The following is a 27,410-nucleotide window of genomic DNA, read 5'->3' as shown; positions in this document are numbered from 1 at the left end:
GGCTGTGGTTTGCATCTCTCTCGGGTAGCCATAGGTAAGAGGGGGCGGGGGAAACCACCTGGGGTCAACCGTGCGGCTCCTTCGTTCAGTGCATGCAAAGCTGCCTTATGCTGACTCGGTCCTTGCAGCTTCCAGCAACTTTCGATCCAAAAGGAATCCCTGCTCCTTTTAGGAGCTCAAGTCGCTGGAAGCACCAGGGATCACATATCAACAGTCTGCTGGATCAGGCCAATGGCCCATCAGGTCCAGCATCCTGGTCTCACACTGGCCAACCAGAGGTGTGTGGGAAACCCAAAAGCAGGATTTGAGCACAAGAACATCTTCCTTTCCTGTGGTTTCCAGCAACTGGTATCCAGAAGCACTGCTATCTCCAGCTGAGAATAACCACCATGGCCAGTAGCCTTCAATAGGCCTCTTTTCCTTGTCTAATCCTCTTCTAAAGCTAATCAGGCTGGTGTCCGTGGCCATAGCTGCCTCTTGTGGGAGAGAGTTCCAAAGTCTGCACATTCCTAAGTACGCGATTGTGCATTACTGTTGGTTTAAAGGTAAAGGGACCCCTGACTATTAGGTCCAGTTGTGGCTGACTCTGGGGTTGTGGCGCTCATCTCACATTCTTGGCCGAGGGAGCCGGCGTACAGCTTCTGGGTCAGGTGGCCAGCATGACAAAGTTGCTTCTGGCGAAACAGAACAGCGCAAGGAAACGCCGTTTACCTTCCCACCAGAGCGGTACCTATTTAGCTATTTGCACTTTGACGTGCTTTCGAACTGCTAGGTTGGCAGGAGCAGGGACCAAGCAACGGGAGCTCACCCCGTCACGGGGATTCGAACCGCCGACCTTCTGATTGGCAAGTCCTAGGCTCTGTGGTTTAACCCACAGCGCCTGCTAGGTTGGCAGGAGCAGGGACTGAGCAACGGGAGCTCACCCCGTCGCGGGGATTTGAACCGCTGACCTTCTGATTGGCAAGTCCTAAGCTCTGTGGTTTAACCCACAGCGCCACCCGCGTCCCTACTGCTGGTTTAGACGGGCCTTTTTCTGATCCAGGTTACTCCTGACCATGAAAGGCAAGAGCTTGCTCATGCTTAAAGAGCGCACAGAGAGGACAGTGCTTGAAAAGACTACTGGCCTGCCCAGTTGCCCGAGAGTGGCGAGCCAGAGATCCCAGCCACCTTTCTCCAGCAGGCTGTGATGCAAACATCTGCCTCTCATTCAGCCCGATACTCCAAGGTCCTCTAAGCATGGAGACTGCAGTCATCACTTCTCCTGCAAGCCAGCCCTTGACAACCCTGTGCCTGCCATGTTTCAGAATACAACTCCCATCAGCCCCTGCCAGAACGGTTGCGCTGACATCAACTCCAGCATCCCACAGCCATGCTGGCTGTAGCTGATGGGAGTTGTAATCCCAAATATCTGGAGAGGGCAGTAGGTTAGCAAAGGTGGCTGTTTGTGTTCATTGAATTCTTTGCTAAAGTCTCTCCCTCCCCCCCCAATTCAACCATCATCTAGAAAAGTGTTCCCCAAATTTGGGTCTCCAGCTGTTTTTGGACTACAACTCCCATCATCCCTAGCTAGCAAGACCAGTGGTCTCGGATGATGTGAACTGTAGTCTGAAAACAGCTGAAGACCTCCGTCTGGGAAGCATTGAACTAGATTAATATCCTAAGATTCTTGGCTTTTGCCTTTCATGTAAGTTCATCTGCCTGCAAAGACGTGCGAAGCCATCAAAGGCAGCAGGATGGGACTTTATGACCTAGCACAGCTGTCCTAAGGCGAGAGGCCCTCTCCAGCCATTTTGGACCACAGCTTCCATCAGCCCCAGCCAGTGCAAGGGGCTCTCAGGGGAAAGGTGATATAAGAGGCAGCAGAATCCCAAAAAGCAAACCAGGCCAAGTAATTCAAACACCACAGTTTTATTGGTGGAACTGAACTTTCATCTTCAAATCAAACTCTTTCTCCTAATAGGGGGTGCAGGTGGGGCCTGAACACAAGAGGGATGGGCGGGCGAGCTCCAGGTTCAACATTCACGCTTTAATTCAAAGGGGCCAGAGAGGGTGAGGTGGGGGGAGGCTCCCGCTGTCACGTGGGGGGGCCCCTGCGCTCCCTTGCCCAGCCCCCGCCACGTCCCGTCCTCGTTGGCCGGTTTGTGAAAAATGAGGTTAACTGGGAGGAGGGGAAGAGCACAGTCAACACACATAAATACAGACATACAGTTAACAAAAATAGTATTATTGTATTCACAACTGAATAAAAACTACTCTCCGATATATACAGCCGAGCATGTACAGGGTGGCGGGGAAAGGGGGCAGGCAAGCCGCACAAGGGATTAGGACAGGACAGGCGGGCATTGTGAGGTTATGTCATAAGCAGACTTGACGTTAGAGCAACCCAAGGGGTTCAAAATGGTGCGACCCACAGAGGGAGGGACCGGGCATTTTGTGAAGGGCTTCCACCCCCGAGTCAGAACCAGGAATGGGAGCTTGCGCATACCCCCCCCCCCCCAGCTACCAAGCCCACCCCTTCCCAATTCCCTTGGCTGCTGCAGAGACCAAGAGAGAAGCAGACTACCGATCCCCAAAGGAAACATCGCTTTCTTTTCCTACGGCCATTTCTGAGTGGCCTGCAGAAGCGGCTTCTGAGCACGGCTGGCTTTGAAAACCCAAGGGCCCCCCAGTGCCCCATCTGCCTCCTTCGACCCTGCGGACCAAGGCCCCATGGCCGCAGCTAGGAGAGGGGTGGGCGATGAATTTAAAGCACTGAGGTGGCGCCGTCAGGCAAGGCCCAGCCTTGTGCCTGGGGCTGCCCTGCATCTAGAACACCCACTCCCTCCTCTAAGGAAGCCCACTGTGCTAGACCGGCTACTGCCCCCCACCCACACAGCTCTCCCACTTGCAGGGAGGGAGAAGAGAAAGTACTGGCGTGCTTGTGCACACACCGGCTAAATCTGGGGTGGCAGGCAGTGGGTGGGAGAAGCAATTTCTGCCACTCTCTGCAGAGCCTTGGGGAAGCGGACGCACGCCCAGGCAGGCAGGCAGGCAAACACAAACACACACAGACAGACACAAACCACCTCTTCCCATCAAAAACACTCTCTGCACAGCCTGGTCCAGCACACTCTGTTGATTTTTGCTCTTACTGGAAGTTCTCTGGGCTGCCGCCAGGGAGAGTCCCCGGAGAGCCAGCCTAGCAATTAGCAGCTGATCATAAACACCTTCCAGAGGCTGCTCCGGCTAACGGACTCCTGGCAGCCGGCCTCTCTCTCTCTCCCCCCGCCATCTTGCGCCTGCTCTTTCCTTGTAACCGGCAGAGGACGGGCTTCTTCTCATTGCAGAGGACGGGAGGGGAGGCGTCTCTTTTGAGAGAGGGGGGCAGGGCCGGGGAAACGGAGACGTGGGCCAGGACCGTGCCCAAGGGGCCAGGGCTGCCACCCCCAGCCACAATGGGGACTATCAGCCACTCCAGAAGGTCGAGCAGGACAGACGGGGATGGGGGTCATTACTGCGGGCATGGGAGTCTAAAGCGAGTGCTCTGGACTGCAGTCCTCACTGCCAAAAGCTCCTTCCAAAGAAAGAGCACTGTCCGCCCCCCCCCCCCCCCCCGCACATGACTGTCCTCCATTTCCTTCAGGTGTGCAAAGCAAACACTGGCCTGCATCCTGAGGATTAGCACAGGGCTGGGGGGACTCCCTTAGAAATAAGCTTGGAAGGGATGGACACGAGACCCGCGGCAACATTGAGACCCCTCTTGACCGTCCACTGGCAATAAGGGGAGGTGGATAAGTTTGGGAATAAGAGGTTGATAGTGGATCCTGCCTTTGACTGTTCCCATTCCAGGGCTCCCATACACCTGCCTCATCTTTCCTCCTGCCCAGTCAAGCACTGTCCCACAGAACAAGGGGGTCCCTCAGAGGGGATACCCCCTTCTCCTATGCTCACTGCAGGGCCCCCTCTTTGGTCATGGGAGGGGAACCCTCAACGCACTCCCACATGCAGGAGGCCCCCATGCAGGTCAGCACAAAAGGAGTCTCTCTCCATCAGACTTGCTGACCTCGGAAGGCGTTTGCAGCGCTAGAGCTCGCTAACCCTAAACGTGGCAGAACACTCTCTCTCTCTCTCTCTCTCTCTCTCTCTCTCTCTCTCTTTTCCTGGAAGTAAAGCAAACAAGAGCCAGGCCTGCCTTAGGGGGGCTTTAAAAAATAGTAATAATCAACCACCAAATGAAATACCAGGAATGTGAGTAAAAGTGATTAAAAGGAGCAAGGGAAGCCCGCTCCTGGGGGCGGGATGGGGGGTGGGGTTTGGAGGCACAGCACCCAAAGGTGAGGTGGGGAGGGGTCCAGGTCCCTACGCATTGGAACAGTAACCTGGGGTTGGTTGGAGGTGTCTGTGGGGCAGGAGGCACCAGAAAGAGGTCTGTGAGTTGTTGGGGGGAGGGAGAGGATGACACCTGGGGTCAGAGTGGGGGGTTTGCTACACGGAGGCCCACCCCCCGTCTCCACCCCCCCTGGAATGATCGCAAGGCTGAGGGACAGGATGCGCAGCGCGTCCCTCGGCGACGGAGCGCAGGCCGAGGTGGGTGGTGGCGGCGGAGAGTCCGTCTCTGGCTATTTGCGGCTCAGGAGGGAGCCGAGGAGGACGACCCCGGCCACGGTGGCCCCCGTCCACAGCCACTTGTTGAAGCGTTCCTGGCCTTTCCTGCTCTTGGCCGCGGCGTCGTTCCCATAGAGGTCGACAAACCTCTCCTGGAAAAGAGAGAGAGGGGAAAAAGAAAAAACGAGGGTGAGATGTGAAGCAAGGCATGAAGTTTCACAGACAGCTGAGATCATGGGTGGCAGAATGAGACCAGGAAGGGCAGTAGCTCAGGGGCTTCACCGGCAGAATGCCCCAGGCTCAGTTAACAGCAGCACCTCCAGGTAGGGCAGAAAGAGACCCCCTGCCTGAGCCTCAGGAGAGCAGCTGCCAGTCAGTGTAGGCAGTACAAATCTGGAGAGACCAATGGTCTTACTCAGCGCAAGGCAGCTTCCTGTGCCCTGTGTTCCAACATGCATGAAAGCAAGGTTCTTCCTACGTGGTCAGGAAGTAAGGAGGACTGCTCTGGCAGCTCAGCAGGGAAAAGAGTCGTGAGCAGTACTGAGCTGAAGCACCACCTCAGGGCTCCAAATGGAGTAGACAGAAGGATCTGGTGCAATTTAGCATGTGCTCTCAAGTGGGACATGGTGAACAGGACATCCTCAAGGAATGGACAAGTGATGCACAAAGTTTTATAGACCACTATTCATTAAAAAAAAGTATCAGAGAGGTTAACGACAATTGTACATGAAAGCATACGGAAAGTTGGAATCAGAAATCAGCAAACTGTTGTGGAAAGACGTATTCTTAATAGCCTGCTTAAGCCTGAGAATCATAGAGAGCCTCCGTCCACCCACCCACTTCACATTTCTTCATCAAAAGGTTAAAAGAAGCCACAGTCAAGAGCCTTATTTTCTGGAGTGTGGCTTTAACTTGGGCGCAGCTAACAGCATAAACTGTGTCGTTAGAACTGCACAAAACTCGCAGCAAACAAGTACTGAAGAACAGCCTGAGAGAAGCAGACACGAGGCTGCAGTGAAGACACCCAAGGTCCCGTCTAAGGTGCCCTGGAAATCTCCTGCGCTGACCAAGTAAGAGGCATTGATGGCCTGGAGCATCTTGGTCCTGCATTCCCTGATTTGCAAACTGGCCTCTAACAATCAAATTGCTTAGGAATGTCGAGAGGACTCTTGAAGGATCCTTCCTCAGAATCTGTAACGATATCAACAGCACTTCTAGCCCCTGATCCTACAATTGCAAATTATTTGAAACCAGGATTCACTCTACTTACCGTATTTTTCCGTGTCTAAGATGCCCCCATGCCTAAGACACCCCCTATTTTGGGGGACTCCAAGTTAAGAAAACACCCCTCAACACTACCCGTGTATAAGACGAGCCCCAATTTTAAACCTATTTAGTCTTATACACGGAAAAATACGGTAAGTTTTATTTTTATGTCTCACATTTGTCACACTGTGTGTGGTGATGGGAGCATCAGAGAAGGGCAGGAGAGAGGAGAGACCTCTCCAGACATTTGGAATACGGTCCACCAAGCCAGGGCCAATTGCATTCCACACATCAATGACTGCATGGCCTAATAAGCACATAATTTCCTCTCACTGCACAACTGAATATCCTGCAGCATCTCACGTTTCCTTTTTTCTGCTTTTTTTTAAGCTTCTAGTCCTTAAGCCGGCAGAAATTTGAAAACTTGGGCAGTGCTTGGTGAAAATGCCAGAAGCTAGAGGGAGTTTGAGCAGGGCTTCCAGATCCTTAAAGGTTCAGGGTTGAAACAGATGCAATAGAGATGCAATAAGCCCACGTCCCTTCCCAAAGCCGAGCAGAAATTATACAACAGAATAAGCAAATATGGGAACGTGCAATCTGTACAATATATGTGGGACTGCAGGATTTGGGTTTTGCCCCCACCGTCTTTTGGGCGGGCACAATCCTTCCCCTTAAAGTTCCTGCGCAATCCTTTTCGGCAAAGCCATCCCAGGGGAAGCAGTTTGCTGCGGAAAACGCTCGCCGATTCTTTTGGATCAGCACTGCAGAAGGGTGCTGGGTGGGGAAGAGGCAGGGAAGTGACATTAGGCAGTTTCTTAGCAACGGCTCAGAATAGATGCTTTTGGTGCTGACACAGTCTATCTCTTCAGGCCCCTTCTGCCCCGTCATTGGGGAAGGAAATGACTGGGAGTTTGCTCTGCGTTTCGCAGGGGTCTGCTAGGCAGACTTGGCGTCGGAAGGGAACCAAAAACCACCAAGCCCAACGCATTGCGCAAAAACACAGGACCCCCAAGCCCCGGAAAATCCAGGCTCTTAATATATGATCAGGAGAAGCATGAGGCATGTTTTTGGCCCCCTGGTGGGAGTGGGTGGGTGCACCAACACAAGCGGTACCATCCCCCCCCCCCACCTAACAGAAGGATATAACTGTCTTTTGGGGGTGAAGGATGAATTTCTGCTGTTTCCCCTAATGGATATGAATTTGATGACTCTGCATTTTTATATAGAAAGTTTCAAGTATTCAGAATACTTTGCATCTCAGTGATCCTTGCAAGGTTAGCCAGTATGATTAGTCCCGTGTTGTGCTAGAGGAGACAGCAGAGTGCAGGGTGTAGAGAGAGAGAGAAAAGGCTGAGCCTCACCAAAGTGTCTGCTCACTGTGCCACAACAGGGTTAGCAAAAAGGGCCTTATTTTGCTGCCTCTGCTGAAACGTGAAGCAGTTGTCCAGTGGAACTTTACGCAGGGATCAAGGGGCTGTTATCATCTGTGGGCAGAGCAATAGGGCTCTCTGGAGTCTGCTGTGAATTGTCTGCAAGTCTCTTGAAGGACAAAGTCTTCCGCTTCTGCGGTGACCTTCATGCCGCAGTGACTGCAGAATCGGCTGAGGTGTCCAATGTCCGCTCTGAGCGAGCGCTGTGGCATCAGTTTCGGTTTCTGTGGCACGACGATGATGTCGCAGCAATGCATCCGCCAACGTGAACACCTGACCTTTGCCCCTCTTGGCTGACTAAAACTAGCTGGGTGCATGTGTGCTTGGCCAGACGGGCCCAGGATGTGCTTAAGGTGCCATTGTGTGAGCCGTCTTCGAAATTCCTGAGGCGCCAGGCACATTTTGGAGTGGAGCAGGTCCAACTGCAACCATGTGGAGATCTCGGCATGCCAAGTTGGCAACTGCCAAGTTGGCAATCTCCATCTAGCCGGCCCTTCCAGCTTTTGTCATCAGGCAAGCAGGAGAGCTTATTTATTGCATTTATATCTCACGTTTCTCTACTAGGACTATTCCTCATGGTTCGCTTCCCTTAGTTATTTCCTACAATGACCCTGTGAGGTAGGCTAGGAGGGTATAACTGGCCCAAGGTCACCCAGTAAGCTTCACGGCTGTGAGTATTTGATCCCTGATCTATCAGGTCCTAGTCCGACACTCTAACAACTGCACCACCCTGGCTTCCTAGAGTACTTCTGCTATGGGACAGCTACATAAACAAATATGGGGAAAGCAAAATATCACTTAGAGATGGATCTGAAATATTTTCCTTGAAGCTTGAATTTGTTTTATTCTGGATTGTTTTATTTGATGTTTTAATGTGTTGCAAACCACTTTCAGATTTTTTTTCTCTTTAAAATATAAAGCGGTATAGAAATGAAAGGACTGAAAATCACCACAACAATAAATTCCACTAGCGAAGGGAAACGGCACCTAGACATTCCACCTAGACTGCAAACTAGGTTTAAGGTGCCATTTGGCAATTAGCTTGTATATCCGAGTTTCTAACACTGTCATCTGGTGAGCAGGGATTTGGTAATTCTGCTGCTTTGGCTGTGCAATCCTGATCCCTGTGCAAAAAAAGCAGAATTAAACCCATCAGCTGGTAAAACCAGTGGTGTCAGCTGACAGGTGGGTGGCTATGGTTTGGAGAAAATGGCCTCATGAGCCAAACTCATGAGCCAAGGTTGGACCACAGGGCAGCGATTCCTCACCACGGATGCAAATGGACAATTGCCAAGAAAATCCAACACGGTCACATCTGACTTCCAAAGAGGAAGCTTCCCAAAAGTGAAGGGACTGGTAAGAAGGAAGTTGAAAGGAAAAGGATATATATATTTATATTACACACACACCATTGTGTGAGAGCTGTGCAAAGATGAACCTGCAAAGCAAAGTCCTGAAATGACAATCCCTAGTGAGTGACTTCATACAGCATACTATGTACCAGCATTCCCCAGTCTGGTGCCCTTGAGATGTTTTGGACCACAACTCCAATCGACACAAGCCAGCATTTCCCCTGCAAATGTACCTATATACTCCCCAGTTCATTGCCTGCAAATGGGTGAGAGGAACATTTTGTTCCGCACTATCAAGCTGTCTTAATTTTATGTACGTGCTTCTGTCGTTTTAAATTGTTTTTATGTAGGAAGGATGAAAGTTGAATGTCCAAAGAATGTTTTCTCGCTGAACATTTGGAATATTTGTGAACATTCCAAGCTGTCTAATCGGCTCAGTTGCTCAATATCTCTAAGTGGTATACAGAAAACTGAAGCAACAACAGATAACAAACAAAAAATATTACAAAAATTCACAGGTACATTAAACCAAGGTACCACTGTATATATCAGGCTTCCTCAACTCTCCAGATGTTTTGAGACTACAATTCCCATCATCCCTGACCACTGGGATCATGGGAGTTGTAGGCCAAAACATCTGGAGGGCCAAGGTTGAGAAAGCTTATTGTGTATAAAACAATATCAATTCATTATCCTTCCGGCACACCCTCCTTCCCAGCCTCCGCGTTCTTACCCAGGGTGCTAACAAACTCCCAGCTCACCCACAAAACTCTCACAAAGAGAAGAGTTCCTGGAAATAGTGGACATCACCCTAGTCTCTCACTCTAGACTTGTTTTTTACAGGCAGCTCAAGGTGGAGGATTATTCTTCAGGCTGCCCACAGCCGTGTCCCATTCAGCTGCAGTTCTAACCGTAGGTTAGTTGAATTTCCCAAAGGGTCCAATACGTGAATTAATGCCTGCAAATTATTTATTCCATGAAGGAGGCACAAAATCGACGTTTTCTTTGGTGCAAACTTTGAGGCGCTTATAGACACAGGCCGGGGAAGCACAGTACAGCCTGGATTTCAGGACGGACGGTGAAGCTGCCGAGAAAAGGCAGAAAGGCTACAGGCACTTGGAACACAAGACCCATCACGAGTGGGGCAGTGGGAGGAAAAGGCACAAGCTGGAGGCAGGAGACACACCACGAGGCCTGGCCGTGCCGAAAGCAGACAAGCTGTGCTCAGTATCAGGTTGCAGGGAAGAGAAAGCGGCACTTTGTTCTGGCCGAAAGAAACATCCGCAAGGCATCTGACCCACTTGCCAAGCTGGGGGGGCGGGGGCGGGAAATACCCTGGGGACAAACACTACATGAATCCAGCGCTTGGACAAGTCACCCCTTGATCCAATGATTGAAAGATGTGCCAGGATAACCCACCAGAAACTGTACTGCACACCCCATGCCCCACTGAGACGTTCACCACAACCCTGGCTGTCCTTTTCGCAAAAAGCATAGAGGAACGAGAGAAAGAAGTGCAATATTATCCAATTAAAAATAAAATAAAATAAAAAACAGCCAAATTACAATCCAATTTATTGGATTATGATTTGACGGATTTGTTAACTGGATGTTCTTATTGGAAAACTAATAAAAATGATTTATAAAAGAAAGAAAGTGCAATATTATGCAGCCTGCTGATTTCATACACCCCTTGAGCGTTTGATGAAGCCTTCCCTTGGCCTCTGCTATCAAGCGTCCTCAAGCCTTTCTGCTGAGGTTCTGCAACCCTCTCCAATTTGGCAAAACGATTTCTTGAGTCCGGGGCCCATATGCGAAGGGCTGGTACAGCCCCAAGGACAGGCCCATGACTTCATCCCACAGAGGATATGGTACTTCTGCTAACGCAGCCCAAAATAGCCAGGCCTGTCGCCTGTCCTATCCCGCTTTGCCACAAGATCTGTCATATGTCTGGCTCATTCTTAGTTGGTGATCTTTTATAACCCCCAGATCCTGCTCAGCAGCTAAGTTCTCCACTCTCAATCCCCGGTCCCCACCGCTCTTGGCCAGCTGCACATTTGAACATTGCCTCCAAGTTCAGCAAACAGTCAAACGACAGCAGAGTGTTATCCCCCTGGCAGCCCAGCGCTGTTATCAGTTCTTCCATGAACCCGGCGGGGAGAACAAAGGAGCCACAGTGCCGTCTCTGGGGCTTTGCCCAGCCTTGGGAAAGTTTCCCAGGATGGCATTGCAGAGAGCAGCGGGGTCCATTTCCTTGGCTTTCGCCAGCTCTCCTGCCGAGGGACGGAATGCAGAAGAAGGTGCAAACCTGGGCGATTCTGCAAAGCCGCCACAGGCAGTACAACAAGCTGATTTATGGTGCATTTTCCGGGAACCAGCCTTGGAACAGGGAAAGCAATACCTTAAGGGAGCCATACTTCTCAGAGCACGTGCAACATCCTCACAGTCAACTAACACAGAGCCTACACTCAAATGTCTGGATCTGGGGTGCGTGTGTGTCAAAAGATGTTGCTTCTAGTCAGGTCTCATTCGTGACCTGCCACTGGAGAGCTTCACCACCACCCCAGCCTCATACTGCAAGTGAGAGATGGTCAGCAGCCCTGGGCCTTCTTCTCTTCTGAAGTCCTGACCACTTGAGGCCAGCTATGGAGTCCCCTCTTTTATGCCCCACCTCCTCAATTTAGGAGGCAAGCTTGCTTCAGGCTAGTGGCGATGGCTGTTACCTGAGCTGGCCCCACTTTTAGGAATTTCCATGCCTACAGAAAGAGACCTGCCTGACTCCTGCTCTGCAGTCATTTAGCAAAGTGGCTCAGAGCTTCTTGCCGGGCACTCGGTGAGAGGCTGTTGATTCAATGAAGCTGTGATTTGGGGCTGTTGTGCTTTTCCAACTAAATCCTATGCTGTTTTCATTTTGGTTTTAAATGGCTTTTATGCCTCCTCTAAGCTGCCTGAAGTGAGTATCTGAAAGACAAAGTGTGACTCATCAGATAGGTAGGTAGGTAGCACCCATCATTCACACTGACCTCTCACCTGCCCTTAAAGTAATTAAAGTTAAGAACATAAGTACATGAAAAGAGCCTCGCTGGATCAGGCCAATGACCCATCTGGTTCAGCATCCTGTTCTCACAGTAGCCAACCACATGCCCATTATGGGAAACTTGCAAGCAGGATTTGACCTTGCTTCTTGCAAGCAGAAGCATCATTGCCTCTAACTGTGGAGGCAGAGCATAGCCGTCCTGGCTAGTAGTGACTGACAGCCCTCTCCTCCATGAATCTATTTAATCCTCTTTTAAAGCCATCCACGTTGGCAGCCATCTCTGCCTCCTGCAGGAGTGAGTTCCATAGTTTAACTCTGCGCTGCATGAAGAATTCCTTTCTTTTATCTGCCCTGAATCTTCCAGCTTAGGAGCAGAAGCACCTGTGGCTGGGTCCCTCTCCAGCCTCTGAGCTAGGCAGGCATTATTGTTCCCTGGACAGATCAAGAGCAGCACCCGTCATTTAACAGACCTGGAGAAGCAGGGATGTGAGCTCCATATATCCCCCTCCTCTCTCCACCCGCTTTCAGAAACCCGCTCCCCCTTTGCAAGACCAAAACCTCAGCAGGGTTCCCCAGGCTTCCTGCAGAACTGCCAAAGAACTGTGCCACGCACAGCAAGGCCACCGATGACATCAAGAGCTGCAACCATTGCTAAGGGTGCTGGGAGGTGTTCCCAGCCTTGAGGTCACAGGGGCGACCAACAGACAGCTAGCTCGCCCAATGGCTTGTGTCCAAAATCCCCACTTTGGAACGCATAGAACTCCCTCCCTCTTGTTGTCATAGCATCCCTGAAGCATCCCAGCAGGGTCTTCCGCCATCATTTAGTCACAGCCCACTTTGGCAACACATGTGAACAAGAGGCTGGAGCCCCTTCCCTAGAAGGAAACACGTAAAGCATTTGGGGCATTTTGGTTTTTAAAAAGATGACTTTAAAGCGCATGGGCATGGCAGAATTTTATAAAACTAGGCCTGGTGTAGAGTAAGCAGACACAGTTTCCCCCCCTCTCTAAAATATAGCATCAGCATCAGCAACAATTTAGTTATTGCCTTCTACACTGTCATGTCAAGGTCATGCACAATAAAAACAGCAAAAAGAAAAGTTTGAAACTCAAATAGTACTAGAACTGGGAGTTATCCAATGAAGCCGACTGACAGGAGATTCAGGATAGTCCAAAGAAATAATTAACTCGTGCACAAGAGGTCATGATGACCACTAACTAGGTGAGGTGGTTTGGGAGGAAAGGCTAGGTCTAAATTCTCCAACCTGGTGTGCTCCAGAGGTTTTGGATGACCACTGGTCCCAACGTCCTACACCTGTGCTTGCTGAGACCGACAGGAGTTGTGCTTCAAAACATCTGGAGAGGACTAGCTCTCAGCTAGGAAGGTTTGTGGAAGCCAGGTCTTTCAACAGCTGGTAGCCATGATAGGGAAATAGAGCCTCCACACTCAGAAACCAGCTACCAGAGGCTGGGCACAAACCACAGCAGAGGCCTATAGGCTGCTTGCAACGTTTGTGGGCCTGCTAGGGGCACCTGGTTAGCTACTATGAAAAGCAGGATACTGGGGCAGGTAGGTGCCTGAGGCAACAGGGCTCTTTTGAAGCACTGCCCGCCTCCAGTCCAGCTTGCTGTAATCCCCCAGATCCAATTTGGGCCCTCTTCCACCTCATCACCGGTCACAGCGCCGGTTCCTCAAGCGTTGCCAGGCCAAGTCATGGGGGTCTGCGCTTTCAGCAATCTGACTCAAGCAAGAGTGGCTGCAAGGAGTCCCAACTGATGCCAGCCCTGCCTGCGCCCACGTGCTGCTCTGGCCATCTGCCTCAGGTTGCCAGATCTCCATTTGGCACAAGGAGGTCTGAAAAGAGCCATGTCTATGGCGTTGCATGACACCCGAAAGCCCCCTAAGCCCAGAGTGACCCTGGAAATGACAGGACTCTGCGCTTCTCTTTTATCAGGTGCATGATGCTTTCGACCTGCTGTTTTAATAAGGCTCGCAATGATAGCAGTTTAGTAAAATAAAGCACTACCGTTGCCGTTTTGCTGGTGAGGAGCAGAGGAACAGAAGCTAAGAAATGCTTTTGCAGGATAAGAACAAGGGCTTGAACAGTGTGGGCAGATCATAGCCATTCTAGTTGTAGCTATCAATAGACCTGCCTTACTCCATAAATGTATCTGATCGTCTTTTAAAGCCATCCAGGATTGTGGCTGACACTTGTCTCCTGTGGGAGGGAGTGCCATAGTTTGACTATGAACTACTTGAAGAAATATTCCTCTGTCCTGAATCTTCCAACATCCTTGCACTGACAGGACATCTTAAGTGGATACTTAGGTAAAGGTGAAGGTAAAGGACCCCTGACAGTTAAGTCCAGTCACAAACGACTCTGGGATTGCACCACTCATCTGGCTTTACTGGCCGAGGGAGCCAGCATTTGTCCACAGACAGTTTTTTCGGGTCATGTGGCCAGCATGACTAAGCCGCTTCTGGCGAAACCAGAGCAGCAGACGGAAACACCATTACCTTCCCGCTGGAGCGGTACCTATTGATCTACTTGCACTTTGACGTGCTTTCAAACTGCTAGGTTGGCAGGAGGTGGGACCGAGCAACGGGAGCTCACCCCGTCGTGGTAGTCTAGGGCAAATCATTATCTCTCAGCCTCAGACCTCTAAGGAGACAGCAGCAAACTACCCCTTTGGGCTGTTGTGAAGATCAATTCACCAGGAACCATATAACACTCCTGGGTTCTGATTTAAGAGGCACAATCTGTAGCTCCTTCTGTAGCTCCAGAGAGCGCTTACAACACAGCTGAGCTGGTATAGGTGCTGCACAGCTGTTTGTGCACCCTGTGATTTTTCAGATCATAAAAGGGGACAAGCAGATGGTCTTCTACAAATATTCCCCCCACCCTGCCCTTTGCACCTTGGCCAATGTTGCAGGTGCTCCTGTGGGAAGAGCTGCAGTAACACCTGAGCATTTGCATCCCACTCTTCAGCCAAAAAGTCTCCCAGAGCAGCTTACATACGATCAAACTGACCACTGAGATATCCTGACTCTTCTCTTCCGATCTTACTCTGCCCACACTCACACACTTGTACACAGAGTTGAGATACCATTCCCACCCATAAAAAGCAGCCTCTCCCCCTCCGCCCACCAGCCTGGTGCCATCCAGATGTTCTGGGCTACAACTCCCATCAGTTCTGGTCAGCGCAGCCTGCAAAGGCTAAGAGATGCCTTTTCCCGCAAGGCATGCTTGCAACCTGGGGACTCAACCCTGATTGCGTTTACAGTGAGAGCAGAAGCCTCCTCAGCCCCCTAACACCCAAGATGCTGAGGGGTGCAGGTACGGCTCTCGGATTTCCAGCCCGGGACCAAAAGCGTGGCACAATGTCTGCAAAGCGGCGAGACATGCAGGGCTGCACGTTTGCAGAGTACAGGCTGGGGAGGGGGGAGGAGAAAGCGGGATGTCAGCAGTGCTTAGGTTTCAGGCGGGCAGGGAGATGCTTTCTCTGCAGAAGACAGATGCTGGGGCCGGAGAGCCCTCTGGATAGAATTGCGTTGTGTTGAAGAGGGAAACGGAAAGCAAGGCAGCCTGTCTTGTGCTGCGCATCAAGAGTGTGGGGCTGCCCTCGCAACAAGCACCCCACCATCTTGCTCTTGCCCTCCCACTTTCATCTGTTGTTGTTGTTTAGTCGTTTAGTCGTGTCCGACTCTTCGTGACCCCATGGACCAGAGAACGCCAGGCACCTCTGTCCTCCACTGCCTCCCGCAGTTTGCTCAAACTCATGCTGGTAACCTCGAAAACACTATCCAACCATCTCGTCCTCTGCCGTCCCCTTCTCCTTGTGCCCTCCATCTTTCCCAACATCAGGGTCTTCTCCAGGGAGTCTTCTCTTCTCATGAGGTGGCCAAAGTACTGGAGCCTCAGCTTCACAATCTGTCCTTCCAGTGAGCACTCAGGGTTGATTTCCTTCAGTATGGAGAGGTTTGATCTTCTTGCAGTCCATGGGACTCTCAAGAGTCTCCTCCAGCACCATAATTCAAAAGCATCAATTCTTCGGCGATCAGCCTTCTTTATGATCCAGCTCTCACTTCCATACATCACTACTGGGAAAACCATAGCTTTAACTATACGAACCTTTGTTGGCAAGGTGATGTCTCTACTTCTCAAGATGCTGTCTAGGCCTGTCATTGCCCTTCTCCCAAGAAGCAGGCGTCTTTTAATTTCGTGGCTGCTGTCACCATCTGCAGTGATCATTGAGCCCAAGAAAGTAAAATCTCTCACTACCTCCATTTCTTCCCCTTCTATTTGCCAGGAGGTGATGGGACCAGTGGCCATGATCTTCGTTTTTTTGATGTTGAGCTTCAGGCCATATTTTGCGCTCTCCTCTTTCACCCTCATTAAAAGGTTCTTTAATTCCTCCTCACTTTCTGCCATCAAGGTTGTGTCATCTGCATATCTGAGGTTGTTGATATTTCTTCCGGCAATCTTAATTCCGGCTAGGGATTCATCCAGCCCAGCCTTTCGCATGATGAATTCTGCATATAAGTTAAATAAGCAGGGAGACAAAATACAGCCTTGTCGTACTCCTTTCCCAATTTTGAACCAATCAGTTGTTCCATATCCAGTTCTAACTGTAGCTTCTTGTCCCACATAGAGATTTCTCAGGAGACAGATGAGGTGATCTGGCACTCCCATTTCTTTAAGAACTTGCCATAGTTTGCCGTGGTCGACACAGTCAAAAGCTTTTGCATAGTCAATGAAGCAGAAGTAGATGTCTTTCTGGAACTCTCTAGCTTTCTCCATAATCCAGCGCATGTTTGCAATTTGGTCTCTGGTTCCTCTGCCTCTTCTAAATCCAGCTTGCACTTCTGGGAGTTCTCGGTCCACATACTGCTTGAGCCTTCCTTGTAGAATTTTAAGCATAACCTTGCTAGCATGTGAAATGAGTGCAATTGTGCGGTAGTTGGAGCATTCTTTGGCACTGCCCTTCTTTGGGATTGGGATGTAGACTGATCTTCTCCAATCCTCTGGCCACTGCTGAGTTTTCCAAACTTGCTGGCATATTGAGTGTAGCACCTTAACAGCATCATCTTTTAAAATTTTAAATAGTTCAGCTGGAATGCCATCACTTCCACTGGCCTTGTTATTTGCAGTGCTTTCTAAGGCCCATTTGACTTCACTTTCCAGGATGTCTGGCTCAAGGTCAGCAACCACACTACCTGGGGTATACGAGACATCCATTTCTTTCTGGTATAATTCCTCTGTGTATTCTTGCCACCTCTTCTTGATGTCTTCTGCTTCTGTTAGGTCCTTTCCACTTTTGTCCTTTATTGTGGAAATCTTTGTACGAAATGTTCCTTTCATATCTCCAATTTTCTTGAACAGATCTCTGGTTCTTCCCATTCTATTGCTTTCCTCTATTTCTTTGCATTGCTCGTTTAAGAAGGTCTTCTTGTCTCTCCTTGCTATTCTTTGGAAATCTGCATTCAATTTCCTGTATCTTTCACCATCTCCCTCGCATTTTGCTTGCCTTCTCTCCCCCGCTATTTGTAAGGCCTCATTGGACAGCCACTTTGCTTTCTTGCATTTCCTTTTCATTGGGATGGTTTTCGTTGCTGCCTCCTGTATAATGTTACGAGCCTCCATCCATAGTTCTTCAGGCATTCTGTCCACCAAATCTAAATCCTTAAACCTGTTCCTCACTTCCACTGTGTATTCATAAGGGATTTGACTTAGATTGTATCTTACCGGCCCAGTGGTTTTTCCTACTTTCTTCAGTTTAAGCTTGAATTTTGCTATAAGAAGCTGATGATCTGAGCCACAGTCAGCTCCAGGTCTTGTTTTTGCTGACTGTATAGAGCTTCTCCATCTTTGGCTGCAGAGAATATAATCAATCTGATTTCGATGCTGCCCATCTGGTGATGTCCATGTGTAGAGTCGTCTCTTGTGTTGCTGGAAAAGCGTGTTTGTGATGACCAGCTTGTTCTCTTGACAGAACTCTATTAGCCTTTGCCCTGCTTCGTTTTGATCTCCAAGGCCAAACTTGCCAGTTGTTCCTTTTATCTCTTGACTCCCTACTTTAGCATTCCAATCCCCTATAATGAGATCCCACTTTCAATCTAGAAATACACAAAACCTGTGTAATGTCACTGCATGACACTCGTGGTTCCCCTCTCTGCAGCAGGGGCACAGAAACTCTGGGCAAGGTGGCCAAGGAGAGCCTGGCTTCTGGATCAGGCCAACGGGGACTCGCCTGGCGCAGCATCCTGCTCTCACAATAGCCAACCAGATGCCCCAGAGAGAAGCCTGCATGCAGGACCTGAGCACAACAGCACTTTCCCCACTAGTGATTCCCATCAGCCGGTATTTGGGGAGCCACCACTGAAAAGTCACCACCCTCCGCACGTCCCTTGGAGGGGGCCTACAACAAAGGGGCTCAGATGATGACTGTGGGGCCCGTGTTGCTTCATGTGAGTAGAGGCAGTCCTTGTGGTATCAGGGTCCTGAGCTGCATAAGGTTTAATAGGTCAAAAGCAGCACTTTGAATTGGGCCTGGAAACTAAGGAGGCTTTTTCTAACAAATGAAGAACCAATCTGATCATTTCTCAAATATGAGTATTTAAACTCCACCTACCAGATGCAGGCAATCCATCTTCACCTGATCAAAACCAACTGCTCTTGTACACCTGGCAGCCCTACTTTGAGTTATCAGTCATGGTCACTTCATTTTTATTTATTTTTTGCAACTTTCTGGTTGAGTGTGTGTGTGAGAGAGAAGGTGGGCCGAGAAGCAATAAAGAGCAGCACTAGAAATAAGAATGGAAGACAAAATTGTGCATGTTCCCATATTCTCATACTTAAGCAGGTATAGGACTGCAGCCTAACATGGGAGAAGAAGCCCCACTGAACTCAAGGGGACTTACTTTTGAGTAAGCACGTATGGGATCCTGCTGTCAACTTTGCAAACTGTCATGGGTGCTGCTTGTTGTTAGCATCCATTTGTCCTGAAAGACAATGGAATGTGCCTCCTCTGCTGATAAAAATAGAATTTAAACATATTCCCTCTACAGGTAAAATATATATATATACATGGAAAGCAAGTACAACTAAAATAAAGAAGGCCTGGCTATAAGAATAAAACAAGTGTAACTACTTTAACATGGTTTAGGGGTCAGGTTTGCACTATTATTTCAAGAACAAAGAAGTATCAAAGGAGAACTTGTTTTAAATAAATGATTTAAATTGCTTCTTTTTTTCTTGCTGATTTAAACCAATCCACCCTGTCTCTAATTAAGCAACATGGAGAGTAAATGGAAAATTCTAATGATAAAGTCAGGAATAACACCTATCCTGAAATCATTTGGGGTCAATTAATGTGACCCATCCTCTCTTACAGATTTTGGGGTGCTGGATCCAAATGTTAATGCCATTTGGCCACCTGACACTGCCTTTTGTGGGAAAGAACTAAGCGCTGTCATATCTTCAGAGAGAGAATAAGATCCACAAATCATCTGGGTTGCAAACACATGTGACGGAAGTCACTGATAAAGAATGCAATACCTGTTTGTTAGGGTTGGTTTTTTAAAATTTGACATATGATGACATTAACCCCCCCCCCACCCCCCCACAATGCATTTATTACACCACAAAGGACCGTTACTCCAGGGTCATATGTAAGTGCTCTCACAGTAGACCTTGTGGCTAAAATTACAAGGAATTGTGAAGTTCCCTGCAACTTCCTCTGAACTCATCAAGTTAATTTCTGAAGAAATAGTGGAAGGATGCCAAAAGACTGATGTAACCCTGTCAAAATACATATTAAAGGCACCTGAAATATATGAAAAATGGCCAGTCTACATTCATAGGTTCTCAGAGTAGACTTCTTATGACATTTCCCAGTAGCCACAAATTATATCAACAGGAAGCAAAACGACTGATGTCATCACAAGTGATGACCAAAACAATGCTTCAGCCAATCAGGAAGGAAGGGAAGTGCATGTTTCATAGCAAAGTGGCTATTTTCCAATAAAAGAAGCAAGCACTTCACCGAAATCCGGAAGAAGTTGACTCAAGAGTTATACCATATGCTTTACGTCAGAAGATCATTGTGTATGAGCAGCCAAGGAAATGTTTTTTTTGGAAATAGCTATGATTAGACAGCCATGTGCCCCATGTCAACTGAGTCTAACATTACACATAAAGGTAAAGGTAAAGGTACCCCTGCCCATACGGGCCAGTCGTGTTCGACTCTAGGGTTGCGTGCTCATCTCGCTCAAGAGGCCGTGAGCCGGCGCCGTCCGAAGACACTTCCGGGTCACGTGGCTAGCGTGACGAAGCTGCAGCTGGCGAGCCAGCACCAGCACAGCACACGGAAACGTTCCCGCTATAAAGCGGTACCTATTTATCTACTTGCACTTAAGGGTGCTTTTGAACTGCTAGGTGGGCAGGAGCTGGGACCGAACGACGGGAGCTCACCCTGCCGCGGGGATTCGAACCGCTGACCATGCGATCAGCAAGTCCTAGGCACTGAGGTTTTACCCACAGCGCCACCCGCGTCCTCTAACATTACACATCCACCTCTCCAAATACCTGTGCAGGCTCTGATGGCTTCCCACAACAGGCAGGATTATTGCTGGCTTTCCTGGACATCATGGATGGAATAAGGATAGGACAGTCAAATGCGGCCAAAACCTGTAACTTTATTACTATGATATATTAAATTTCTATACCACCCTTCAACCGAGGATCACAGGGTGGTCTACAATATAAAAACACAAAAATACATACCATATAAACAATAACCCTCCATTATTATAATTATTTTTTAAATAAAAATAAGCTTGATGAATGGACAAAGTGACTGGATGGAAATAAATAATAAACAGCTTCAGAAGACTTATTAACCTTTGATATTTGGGTTCAGAGACCCAAGCATTTTATCAAAACGAGACTGGTCACGATTTATGAACCAAGTAAAACTACCCTAAGAGTGTGGCTGGACCGGACCGAAAGCTTATCTTTCTCTGGTTTCTGTGCACAAGACTCTTTTGAACAAAACACAGGATATGGGATGAATTTAAAAAGAAATGGTGTCCATCAACACCACCAACTGCAGATGTACTATTTCAACCACAGTTTAAGAAAAACGAGACTACAGAATGATTTGCCAACTGGCATAAAGGAGGTTTGGGGAAATTTGCTGATTGGATTGTCGACAATCAGATAAAGTCCACAAATCAAATGAAGGAAGGTTTAGGCCAGGCATCCCCAAACTCAGCCTTCCAGATGTTTTGGGACTACAATTCCCACCATCCCTGACCACTGGTCCTGTTAGATAGGGGTGGTGGGAGTTGTGGTCCCAAAACATCTGGAGGGCTGAGTTTGGGGATGCCTGGTTTAGGAAATATGGAATTTAAATTATTTTAGTATTTTCGGATTAAAGACTTTTGAAAAATCACTGGATGTGAACTCAAAAGAAGGATTAAGGCAGTTAAATAATTTTGAAAAATTAATATGGAAAAAAGGGACAAAAAATCCCCAAATATATATGGGCCTAGGACACGAAGAGTCGGACACGACTAAACGACTAAACAACAACAAAGGACACAGAAAGGGAAAAGATTACTGGGACATTAACCCCAAAGGATATCTGGAATTTTTTCTCTAAATATACTGAATTATTAACACGGAGAGATGCAATTAAACTTTGGGTGGTGTAGTATCTAATGTCATCCATCTCAGATAACTAGAATATATATATGACAGGAAGAAAGGACAAGATGCTTGAAATAGGGAACAGATAGAGCAGATTTTATCCACCGTTGAGGAATTGTTACGAGACTAAAAAGGATTGGTTTGAAACTGCATCTGATATAAGCAATAGAGAAGCATCTCCCCTCCTCTGCGTGCTGCACCCTGGGAAACTGCTGCTATGGAGGCAAAACTGTGACCCCGCAGGGGGCTCAAGCTGGGAAGTTTTCTTTGGCTTGAAGCTTTATTTGAGTCAGAGTAGAATTCAGGGGTTTCCAGCGCTTGCCACTCCCCTTCAGAGAAGCATCACCAATCCCCTGAAGCTTATTTCAGGGCCTTAGCCTGGTGAATTTCACTGGCGTCTCCACCAACCCCCTTTGCCCTGCGATGACCACCTTACTTTACTTTCAAAGGCAGCGGTTGTCTCCGATGGGAGCGTCCCGCACTGCTAGAATCTGCATCACCACCCAACTGTGACAGACATGCCATTCACGCTATGCTTCAGTGTTTCGTATCCTACCCCATGCCTGTTCCTTTGGCAGGTATGCCCGCATGCACACAAAAAAGATCCCAGGAGTTTTTTTTTGGGGGGGGGGGAGCAAAATATCTGTAGCAGCTTGGCTACTTAAATTTTGCTTTGCTTGCTTGCTTTCTGCCTCAGGCGTAGTCCACAAAAGAGCTCTGCCTTGTGATACAAATAAAAATCTCCTGCGCGTTCAGGTTAAGCAGTGGGGAAATGAATGGGTCCTGCCGTTCCTCTACATCAGCTGATCCCGCCAGAACAAAGCAGTTTGCCTCCCAGGTGCCCCTCTTTGCCTTTTAGTTGCTGTTGCTACTGACCAAGAGGGTGACACTCCAAGGACACATCCAGCTCCTTTTTGTAGAGGCACCTTCTTCTCTGTTCCATGACTGGGCTTGCAAGGCCCTTCTGCACCCTGCATCCCAACAAGCCCCTCCCTACACCAGCTCCCCATACACTGACATCTCTGCTTCCAAGAGGGAAGCTCCAGTCCTGAGAGGGAAGCTCCAGTCCTTTGTTCTCCGTGGGACCAATAGTCGATAGTCTGTGGGACAAAGAAAGGAAAGGGAGGGAGGAGGGAGGAGACCCAGGAAAACCCTTCTTTTTTGAAGCAGCTCCTTCAAACAATAGCCCATTCTTCCAGAACCCCAAATACCCTTTGGCTGCTTGCTCCTGAGGAAGGACACACACACACACAAAAAGGAATCACTTGAAAGTTCAGGGCCAGAGCTGAGGACTCTGGAAAGCAAAGACTACCAGAGCAGCAGTGCAAAGCCCTCTGGCATGGCCAACCGTGCTTCTTCCCATGAGCTGATTCTTCTGCAAGGAAGCTGTCACTCTACTGCTGCTCCAAGCTAACTTTTTCCAGGCACCCGCCAACTTTGCTGCCATTACTGGGTAACCACTGCCTGGCCAAGGAATCGAAGAGGGGGTTTCTGTATCCAGTAGTAACCCAATGCTGACAAGCTTACTTCAGCACCTCGTCTCATAAGTACAAAAAATATTGCTTCCATCAGAGGAGTGTTGTAGCCCAGTGGAAGAGCACATGGCTCTCCATACAGAAGATTCCAGTTTCTGCCAACAACCTGATTCTGTTTAAGGCAGCTTCCTATATGTTCCTATGCTCCCAGAGGAAGCCAAAGGTGATGGTGCTTTAAAGACGGGGATAACAGTTGGGAAGAGCAAAAGGAAAGTCCAATTTCAACTAGCTCCTGTGCATGCTCTCAGCCTAAGAATCATTTACAGTGGACTCTTGTGATCATGCTCTGTGTGCATTGAAAATGTGGCAGTTTGCCTTGCCATGCAATAATCTTCAACAGGAAGAAAGCTCCCATGTGAAGAGATTATTGCCATACCAATGAGTTGTTTACAGGTTATCTGAAACCACAGTTCATTCAGGCACAGAAGTGCAAAGTCTTAGAAGTTTATTTCTTTGGGGGATTTTTGCCATATCAGTAAGACTGTCCCCACCCCATGGCTTACAAGCTAAAAGACATGACACAAAAGGAGGAGGAGGAGGAGGAGGAGGAGGAGGAGGAGGAGGAGGAGGAGGAGGAGAAACAAACTCAGGCAGTGGTTCTTAGTTACCAAGTTCTCAAAATGACCAATTGGAATGGAAAATAATTTCAGGGGAGAAGAAGCCCAAAGTTCTTGATCTCAGCCAAGCCGACAGAGGGGCTATGTTTTCCTTTGTTTCCTCCTTATGGAATGGCTGCTGCCAGGGGGCATATCCTGATGGAGTTGCCTTCTCAACACAACTGATGGTGGCCATCACTTCCTCTACTACAGCCTGAGGAACCTGATGCTGAAAAGGACTCCTGCTGAGCTATCAGTGGTGAGGCGGTCCTAGTGACTGGGGAGTCTAATGAACTTAGCAGAGGCATCCTGAACAAAGTGGGGGAGAGCAAAACCCACTGAAAAGGAGATACGTAGCCAAGCTGAAAGACAGCAAGCATAACGGACAAAGGTTTGCACAGGGGGCCTTCTTCCTTCATCTTCACACTGCTCCTCTTTCCTCACTCTAGGCAAGTCCCGTGTTGCTTCCGTGGGCCTGCCCAGCACCTAGCACACAGTTGGCACTAGGTAAATGTCAACAACTTTTAACAGCTTGGGAGGGGAAGAAGAGGGGGGATCAGATGCAGAACACTTCAAGGCACAAGAAAATGCTGGGGAGCAGCCAGCCGGCTTGGCTTTGTACAAGTTTTTGATTCTAGATGGTACTCGCGGAAATCAAGTTCCAAGAAAGTTCTCTTTCTGAGAAACAGAGCTCTTGCTGAGTGGGAGATAAATGCCTTCCACCAAGAGCACTATCAAGAGACGCCAGCTCAAGGGACTGGGGAGGGCAGAGCTGCGCAAATGACATGCCCCCCCCCCCAGCTTGAAAACTAGGCAACATGCAGGCAGCAGGCTGCCCCTTGTGCACACCAGACAATGTCCCAATTCTATTTTCTGTGGGTTTGGCGGAAGGGAAGGCCCATTCTTACAACGCATTTCCCTTGCATCATCACCTCTTTCCTGGATCCGTGCTGATCTTCCCTCCCTTAAGGCTTATGTCCACATAAGGTTGGGCAATGCCAGGGAGGCTGAGCATGGGGGACAGGGCTGGCTTACGTGTCACACTCCTCGACAGGAAAAGCAACACTCTACTGTCATTCTGCAAAGCAGGACGCACGCTGATGATGCACTGAGGACAACCACAATAAAGCGGAGTTTGTGCAAAAAGAAAAGGCACCCACATGCCAAATTAGGCAGGAGCACATAAGGATGCACAGCAGGGGGGGTAGCATTTCAGTCCATGTACATTTTTATAGTACAGAGCCGAGGCAAAGCAATTAGCCCCACTTTCAACTAATGCTACTTTCAACACAGGTAGTAATGCTGTGCCCATGTCACTTCCCAACAGAGGTGGCTTGTCACGAGACAACCTGGGAAGGCTGCCTCAGGGGGCAGATTTGGGGTGCCAATAAAGGTGCTATCCATGAATTCACCTGGACAAGTTCTAGTGCTCAGCACCTTTCTGTAATTGTCCTGCTCTTTGCTTGTGCCACATTTTCTGTGGGGTGTGAATGTTGTGCTGTGTATAATTATTTGCAGAGACTAGTTGGAGGGAAGCTAGCACAGCCATGGGTACCTTTACTGCTCTAGGATTCCAAAGCACATCCACTGCTAATATGTGCTGGAAAGAGTAATAAAGTCTGGGATAGCTCACTCAGCAGAGCATGAGAATCATAATCTCAGGGTAAAAGGTTCGAGCCCCATGTTGGGCAAAGGATTCCTGCATTGCAGAGAGTTGGACTAGATGATCCTCATGGTCCCTTCCAACAATACAATTCTAGGGTTCTATGATGATGCTACAAGTGTTCACAGAAGCTGCTTAGTTCTAAAGACCGGACAGGGGCATCCCCACATACAGCTGTAGCTGAGCATGCTGGGAGAAAATGATACCTGGCTGTTATCAGCACAACGCTCAGACCTTGAGTGATCTAGAAAGCAGTTCTGAGGTTCATCACAACTGCAGTTCATTTAAGCCCCACTGAGATGGGGGTGAAGCCCATTTGCCCCCTCTTGAGTCCACACAAACATCTCAAAACACATTCTGAAAACCAAAAATGCAGAGTGGGGTTGGCAACAATAGGTCCTCAAACTGAGCCAGCCTGAAGCCACAGAATCTAGCAGAACCCATGTTTGACCTTTGGATTCTCCAGCCCAGAATTCAGGACCCAAGACTTGTCTGGACAAGTCCAGTTACATCTACCCTTCCCTTTATCTGAAAGGAAATGTTTGGAATTCCTGAGTTACTCAGTCAATGACTCGTGGTAGCAACAGCTTGCCTTGCTACACAGAGGGTGACTAACCCACATGTCAATTTGCACACTCACTTGCCAAGGGACAGGATGTCCTGCAACAGGCTGCAATTCTAAGTGGGCTCACATGACTGAGCTTTTCACTCCGTGGCAGAGAGCCACATGGATTCTGGCGCAGCAGAGTGCTCCAAGGAGTCTTTCAGTTGCCGGCCTACCTGAGCTCCACAGAATGGAGGCGTGCCAATCTCAAGACGGCCTTGCAACTGGAGTGCACAGTGTCGAGACACTTAGTAAGAGTGGGATGCTGCCCAAGCTTTGTGGAGAAAGGGTGGGGTGAAAGTGTCATAATAAAAACGGCTAAGCAGATGAAAGAGAGGGCAAAGTTGGTACAAAACACAAAGCAGCACCTTCCTCCCCCACCTCCTGCTGCTCATCACAATCCTCAACTTTCTCCTCCAAGAGCCCAGGTTGAAAAGATGGGATGAAGTTGTGTAAACCACATCTGTGCTGCTGTGAGGTCCAGAGGATGAAGAGTTGGCACCAGATGCAGAAGACATGAGTTCAAATCCCAACCTGTTTCAGCAAGGACAATAATTAACTTGCAATCACAGATTTATAAAATGTGGGAGGCAGGATCCTGGGCCTGATCTAGGGGCGCTCTTCTGAAATCCTTCGTATACTTATTGTGGGATAGGACAAATTGCTTTTTTAAAAAGATAGACTTTGAGGCCAACAATGCAGTGGAAAATCCTCATTTCAGGGAACTGGCACCAATATGACAGGTGCAAAGAGGAGCAGGTACCTGCCTCTGTGTCTCTGGGCATGTGAGTTGAGTGTGCAGAACAGAGCATGGAGTGATGTGTTGCACTGCAAGGTGTGCATTGGATGTGTGCATGCGGCTCGGTCAGCAAGGTGGGTGGGCGTCAGGTAGCATGGAGCAGGTGCCTGCTCTGGTGCGATGGCTTTGTGGAGTGGGTGTGTAGCACAGAAGAAGAGCCCCTCCCGCAGTGAAGGAAGTGCCAGCAGTTCAGAGGAATCGGGGAGGTTTGAGGATCAATGGAGTTCAAGCTGCAGGAGAGGATGGGACAGAGTCCAAAAGCACACGCCAAAGGCCTTTCACACAAAACATTCTCTGCCGAGGAGGGAAAACAGGCTGGTCCGAGCACCACGCCTCAGCATGTCAACACAGACGACACCCCTGCTTCCGCCTCAGACAGCTTGCAGCAGCACACACAGGAAGCTTGGAGACTTTCTGCAGCCCCCCTCCTCAAAGACCCAGCAAATGACAGGCAACTCGAAAGCAACTGAGCGCATGCAAATGCAGGATGCCTCTTTGCTGTTCTGCAACAGTGTGCTCAAAAGAGAGAAAAATGCGACGATCAAAAGACCCCCTGAACCATCCACGGCTTAGGGAAATGTCTCTTCCTGTCTCTCATAAACACTAACAACTGTTGTCACTATGTGTTTTGGTTAAATTGGTATCCCATCCTTCTCAGGGTGGCTCCTTTTCAGAGTCCTCTGGTCTCCGACCACAGCTACGGGAGGTATTCTGGTCCCCATCCAACCAGCCCTGAGAAGACCTTCCAAAGCCTCACCTGCTCTGGCAAACGTACAATCTGCCAGTCAATGCTGCTTGTTTCAGCACATTCCTGCCCAAAGGAAAAGGTGTG

At 48.9% G+C, this 27,410-nt stretch overlaps 1 protein-coding gene across 3 annotated transcripts in view; it reads right to left on the bottom strand.

Moving 5' to 3' along the window:
- Positions 1–1,892: 1,892 nt before the first annotated feature.
- Positions 1,893–27,410, bottom strand: part of BCL2L1 (BCL2 like 1) — a 51,616-nt gene continuing 26,098 nt past the window's right edge. For all 3 annotated transcript variants that reach the window (XM_083744744.1, XM_083744743.1, XM_083744745.1), the window contains exon 3: positions 1,893–4,736. In XM_083744744.1, coding sequence (XP_083600870.1) covers positions 4,599–4,736 — 138 coding nt within the window. In that variant the 3' untranslated portion in view covers positions 1,893–4,598. The remainder of the gene's footprint in view (positions 4,737–27,410) is intronic.

Source organism: Podarcis gaigeae (assembly GCF_964106915.1).
Source record: "Podarcis gaigeae genome assembly, chromosome: 6".
NCBI lineage: Eukaryota > Metazoa > Chordata > Lepidosauria > Squamata > Lacertidae > Podarcis > Podarcis gaigeae.
The sequence above is the reverse complement of the archived record's forward strand: the minus strand, read 5'-3'. Positions and strand labels throughout refer to the sequence as shown.